This window comes from Elephas maximus, chromosome 6, assembly GCF_024166365.1.
Source record: "Elephas maximus indicus isolate mEleMax1 chromosome 6, mEleMax1 primary haplotype, whole genome shotgun sequence".
Taxonomy (NCBI): domain Eukaryota; kingdom Metazoa; phylum Chordata; class Mammalia; order Proboscidea; family Elephantidae; genus Elephas; species Elephas maximus.
In genome coordinates, this window is record NC_064824.1 from 80,005,422 (window position 1) to 80,011,189 (window position 5,768).

Below are 5,768 nucleotides of genomic sequence, written 5' to 3' on the forward strand. Positions count from 1 at the left end.
TGAAGGCTGATGGAAAACATGTTAAAATGATATATTTTTAAATTGCGCTCAAACTTTTTCTTTAACGTTGAGCTGTTCCTTACTGCTACTTTCACAGCTTGATGCAGCCCCACTGGCAATGTTATTAGTATGGCTAATTGATGCTGTCCATTAGATAACTCACATTTTTCTGGAGCTGCTTGCTAAATGAGGTCAGCTTTCTGGAACCCCTAAATCACCAATGAGGAGATTAAAGGAACAAGCTTGGAAAGGGGGGTAGTCATCCAATGTGGCATCCGAATCAGGGGAGAAACAATGGAGTTACTAATGACAGTAATCAGAGCACCATGGAAGAGCCAGAACACAAGTGCCAAAACGTTATTCCCCAGGAATCCTTCCTGTCAGTCAATACATCCAGGAGGAAGAGAAATGCCAAACTCTTTTTTTTTTTTTTAAAGTTGACTTATAAACAGTCAGAATCATCTGTAGAAATTTCCAGGGGGTTTGGATTTTTTAAAGAAACAGTAGTGCCCCAAAGGGCAAGAGAAAACAACTATACCTTACTAAAATATGTTATGGAGCAAATAATTTGTTCTGCAGTACAAATAAGCCATTATCTTTTCCTGAAAAAGTATTTAAAATTATCCCAAGGAGTTTATATAACAATTACAAAATGCTTCTTCTTATTTAAGTCTTTAAATTAATTTAATAGTTTTCCCCTGGTATTTTCTAAAGTTGTTTAAGTTTCTTTTTAGGAGAGTACTGGTTTGCAATAGAAACCTGTTCAGTTCAGGAAAATATACAAGCAGCAGAGCCCCTAGAAAACAGTTAACAAAAAAAATTTTTTTTTTAAGTTTTTTAAAATGTGTACACAATCTAAGCTACGGTGCTCGTTTGTGCCTTTCATGTTAATAATTAACTAAATCCCCCTTTTTTAAAAAAAAGCCATGTAGACATTTAAAAAATGAGAGTCAAAAACCTAAAGGTGAAGCCACTTACCCGCTCACCACCCTCAAGTTGATTCCAACTCACAGTGACCCTGTAGGACAGAGTAGAACTGCCCCATAGGGTTTCCAAGGCTGTAAATCTTTACAGAAGCAGACTGCCACATTCATACCACAGACCTTTTGCTTAGCAGCCTAGCACTTTAACCACTGTGCCACTAGGGCTCCTGAAGCCACTTACAACAAAGAAAAAACAAAAGCATAACATCGTCCCCCCACAAACCTATATTCCAAATACTGAATTTCTAGCTATTAGATGCTTTTTTTTAATCTACAAAAAGTGAGTGACTCCCTGAGTAAAAAAAAAAAAAAAAAAACAGACTAGAGAGTCTGTCGAAGTAAACTTTTTAACATTTCATTCTACAAATAGTGTTTAGTATTCTTCTGAACTAAGTAAATAAAGTAACTATTCCCCCCTCCCCCAGGAATTAACTTACATTTGGAAAAATAACTTCAAGAAGAAATGCAACAATTTCTCAGATTTTCAATACTATTTTATTGCAACTGGATGTGTTTTCTAAATTGTGCATTACGCCATAATACACAGGATTACAAACAAGATTACAGTACAGATCGATTCCAGTGGTACCAGCATCACGTCTCAAACAGCACTTATTCTGGACTGCATTTTACATGCAATAGCTATTGTTCTAATTATGAACCAAATGGTTTGAATTTATTTAAGCTACTGTACTAATTGACTACAATAGGTATAAGTCCCAACATTAACAATCTGATTAGATTTAGGCTCAGATTCATTACATGAATATATGACAAACCACCATTTGTGCGACTATGTATAAAATCATGCATTTATATTCTCTGGAAACATCTATAGCTTCAGATTCTCTGTAAAATGATGGAATGCAAAGGAGTAAAAGGCTAAAAAGAAACAGTGCAAATTGTATGTGATAGTCAAGCAGCTTTTGATTTAAAGAAGCGTATGTTGGCATTTGTTTATAATACGTATAAACTTGTGCAAGTAATGTGTTGAATTGATAGGCTTTGATAAACATCTCTTGTTTTTTTTCATCCTCTTGAGAATTATGAATCTGGTTTTTAAGAAAAGGGAAAGACTTTAATGTGAAATGAGTTGCTCAAATTGTGCAATTTTTGTTTGTTTACAATTAGAGAGGAAAGAAGTGCTAAGGCAACACAATAACTTTCTAAGCACTTTTCTGCTGGTTTAAATTAGTTAAATTATTTTGTATAAATTAGATATAATTCTACTTTTCTGATATGTATAAAAATTGATGAAGCTGCATGGTTTTAAAATAGGAAATCCACATTATAAAAAGTCATTAAAAATTCTGTACAAAATCACAACAAAATAATTCAGCATGGGAAAGGTAACAAGTAGTAAAATGCTGGTTGAAAAATATATATTTATATATATTTTAATTGGCCCATTACTAGTTTAAAAATTGCATAGATCCTAATTATTGCTTGTGATTTTGTTATCCCGATCAGATAATTAATATGATCTGAATACAGCTACACCAAATTTGTGGTGCAGTTTTTTTTTTTAACTTAACTGTATTTTTTTTTTTTTAATAGAAGAGCTATAGAAAATAATACATAAGGTGAACAGGAACTTTGATCCCCTGTTTCTTCCAAAGGCAGTAACGACAATAAATACATATATCACTTGAAGCTTGGAGTATTTGCACTTTGCAGCAGTAGTACCCAAAGGGCTGCCTTTTGTAAACACGACAGTCACTGTAAGCACAGTGGGTTCGTTTCCCGAGAACGGTGAAACTGATGGGCCTCTGCCAAACGGTTAGTCGTGAAAGATGGCGTTGAGTTGGGCACTCATGACTCGCTCATGATGTGAATGGCTATCAAAGGACATAATATTGTCTATGGGGATCTCGCAGCGAGGGGCAGCGGTGCCGGAGAAGATTGATCCGTGGCTTTGGGCCCCTGCCAGGGTTGCTGCAGGATAGTGCATGGTAAAGGCATAATTTTTCTCAAATTCGGCAGACGGTTCGTGTTTGAAAGAGAAGTTGCCATTGATGCTAAGCGGCGGGCTGAGAGGTCCGTCAAAGGAAGGGCTGGTGCAATCAGTCAGGGGGCTTTCGAAGAAGGGCTCCAGCGCTGCGCTGTAGGCGTGCGGCGGCGGTTTGACGTGGAAGACGTGGGAGCTGTCCATGGTACCATAGGGAGGACTGGGCAGCCCCGGCGACTGGTAGGAGTAGGGGTGCACAGGGAAGGAAGCGCTGGCTGTTGGCAGGTGCGGGGGCATGTCCTGGTTCTGCTCAGGCAGAAAAGTCCGAGGATTGAGCTGCAGGCAGCCCGCAACCAGGTTGGTGGTCGGCTGGGACAAGCCCTTGCAGAGCGTCTGTACGAAGGAGACCAGGTCGGGGCTTTTCCCGGAGCGCAAAATCTCGGACAGAGCCCAGATGTAGTTCTTGGCTAAGCGCAGAGTCTCAATTTTGGACAGCTTCTGCGTCTTGGAGTAGCAGGGCACCACCTTGCGCAGGTTGTCCAGCGCCGCGTTCAACCCGTGCATGCGGTTCCGCTCTCGGGCGTTGGCCTTCATGCGCCTCAGCTTAAACCGCTCCAGGCGCGCCTTGGTCATCTTTTTCTTTTTGGGACCGCGTCTCTTGGGCTTCTGATCATCGTCCTCCTCTTCCTCTTCTTCCTCCTCTTCCAGGTCCTCGTCTTCGTCCTCTTCCTCTCCCCCGTTCCTCAGTGAGTCCTCTTCAGCATTCATGGCTTCGAGGTCGTCCTCCTTCTTGTCCGCTTCGTGCTCCTCGTCCTGAGAACTGAGACACTCATCTGTCCAGCTTGGAGGACCCTGGGGCTGAGGCTCGCCCATCAACCCGCTCTCGCTGTACGACTTGGTCATGTTTCGGTTTCCTACATTCAACAGGGGAGAGAGGAAAACAGGAAGATATACAATCAGCTCCCACTCTACGCCCTGAACAAATGCATGTGGGAGAGGACGGCCTGTTCATTACAAAAGGGATGCCCTAAGGAAAACTTAAACGCAGGGTTTTATACTGGAGTGTGTATTCCCTGTTAATAAGCAGGAAAGAAGGCAGGTCTGGGTGGGTGGGTGTGTGTGTGTGTGTGTGTACACTCATGCATGTATGTTTCCTAGTGATTAACTTCAATGTATTCATGGTGATTACTCGGCAGGATAATGTGTGTGAAAATGAGTGTACATACCAGCGACTTCATATTTATGTGCGTGTTTCCCAAGTCACACCCAACTCCACAAAAATGTCCAGTTTGCAAATTGCACATTCTATTTCCATTTCTGTCCTTGCTGCCAGGTACTTAGCGATTTAAGTTGAAGAGCCATTACATAATTTCCTAATCCTGGCAGTGATTTTTAAGAAGATTATACGGATAGGAGATGGATGAGCAAATGCTTGGAGGAGGAAAAGTAGTTTCCATCAAATTATTTTGCCATCAACGAAACATTTGGCAACAAAAGTGAGCAAGAGTCTTCTATCCCTCTCTTGCTTTTCTTTTCTAGCCTCCTACCCCTCGCCCTCGGCTGAATTCCCACCTTGCACAAAAGCTCTTGCTTCCAGGCGAGGTCTGGAGGCGCAGCGCAGAGAGCTCTCCCACGCGCTGGGGATCAGGTGCGGACAGCTCCTCTCTAATAAACAGTCCATTGAAAGGGCCGCCCGTTCTTTATTGGGGCTTTTCAAAGTTCGCCTCAAATCTCCGTTTAAAAGATCGAGTAATTATAATGGTCAGTGAGAGGCGATGGCGAAGTTGCCGTTTCCAATAAAGAAAAACAAAGCTTTTAGTGAAACAACTGAATTTCTGGCTCCAGCTATGGTTGCTGGGGGCTTGGCCGTCTCCGGAGCGGTAACAGGTAGCAGGCGTGGATCACTCTTGCTTTACTGCACTTTTTTTTTTTTTTTTTTTCTTTCTCAACGAAACTATCTCTGAACCCGATTTATTTTCCCCGGTGTGTGCACTTAAGCTATCCAATTCCCTTTCATTCACTGAAAAATTACTTAGCGCTCTCAATGTGCATAAATCAATCTACAAATGTATAAGATAAACATATGTACGAACTAAATCTTGGTAACAGGAGGTTGTTTTACTGGAAGAAATGAGGAAATGAAGTAGTTATTTTAACCAGAGTGTTACTGTGCATTAAAAAAAAAAAAACTATACTTTCAGAACACAGAAATTAGAAAGCTTGCAGCGGACACTTAATTCAATGTGTGTGTTTACTCGGTTGTCTGCGATTATGGGGAGGGATGCCTCTTCCAACACACACACACACACACACGCCTGCTCCACACAAAAGCACACATACACGTTATATAGGTACATAGGGTCTTCAATTACTGCTTTTATTCTAGAGCAAAAATGAAAAGAACATAAATTACCTGTGGCTGTTAGTGGGTCCTGAGCAAAGATGGTTTCATAACCCTGAGGTCTCCGGACGCCGTGCCTTCTGCGTGGGACGAATTCCTCGTGCCTGGGCGAAGCGGGCGCTCAGGTTATATAGCCGAGTTGGTGATGCTGAGCGCGGGTGGGGCCGGGAGCGGAGCGGTGAGCAGGTCCCCGCGCCCGGCGCCTGCGCACGCGTCCCGGCTGCGCGCTCCCTCCCGTCGCCCTTCGTCAGCTTTGCTTTTCTCCCTCCCTCCTCCCTCTCTCGCTCCCCTCCACCCTTCACTCCCACCCCCGCCCCTGCTCCTTCCTCCCCGGCATGCGCCATATGGTCTTCCTGGTCCAGCCAAGAGCCGGGAGCCACGTGACCTCCCTATTTGTATGCCGCGGAGCGCTCCATTCCGGCCCCTTTGTGGCCAG

The 5,768-nt window shown here is 42.9% G+C and overlaps 1 protein-coding gene across 1 annotated transcript; it reads right to left on the reverse strand.

Moving 5' to 3' along the window:
- Positions 1 to 2,763: 2,763 nt before the first annotated feature.
- NEUROD1 (neuronal differentiation 1) lies at positions 2,764 to 3,834 on the reverse strand. Its single transcript, XM_049887575.1, has one exon. The coding sequence runs from the start codon at positions 3,832 to 3,834 to the stop codon at positions 2,764 to 2,766; it is 1,071 nt and encodes a 356-aa protein (XP_049743532.1).
- Positions 3,835 to 5,768: the final 1,934 nt, after the last annotated feature.

Coding starts and splice junctions, on each gene's coding strand:
- NEUROD1 (XM_049887575.1), bottom strand. CDS start 3,834: ATGACCAAGTCGTACAGCGAGAGCGGGTTGATGGGCGAGCCTCAGCCC.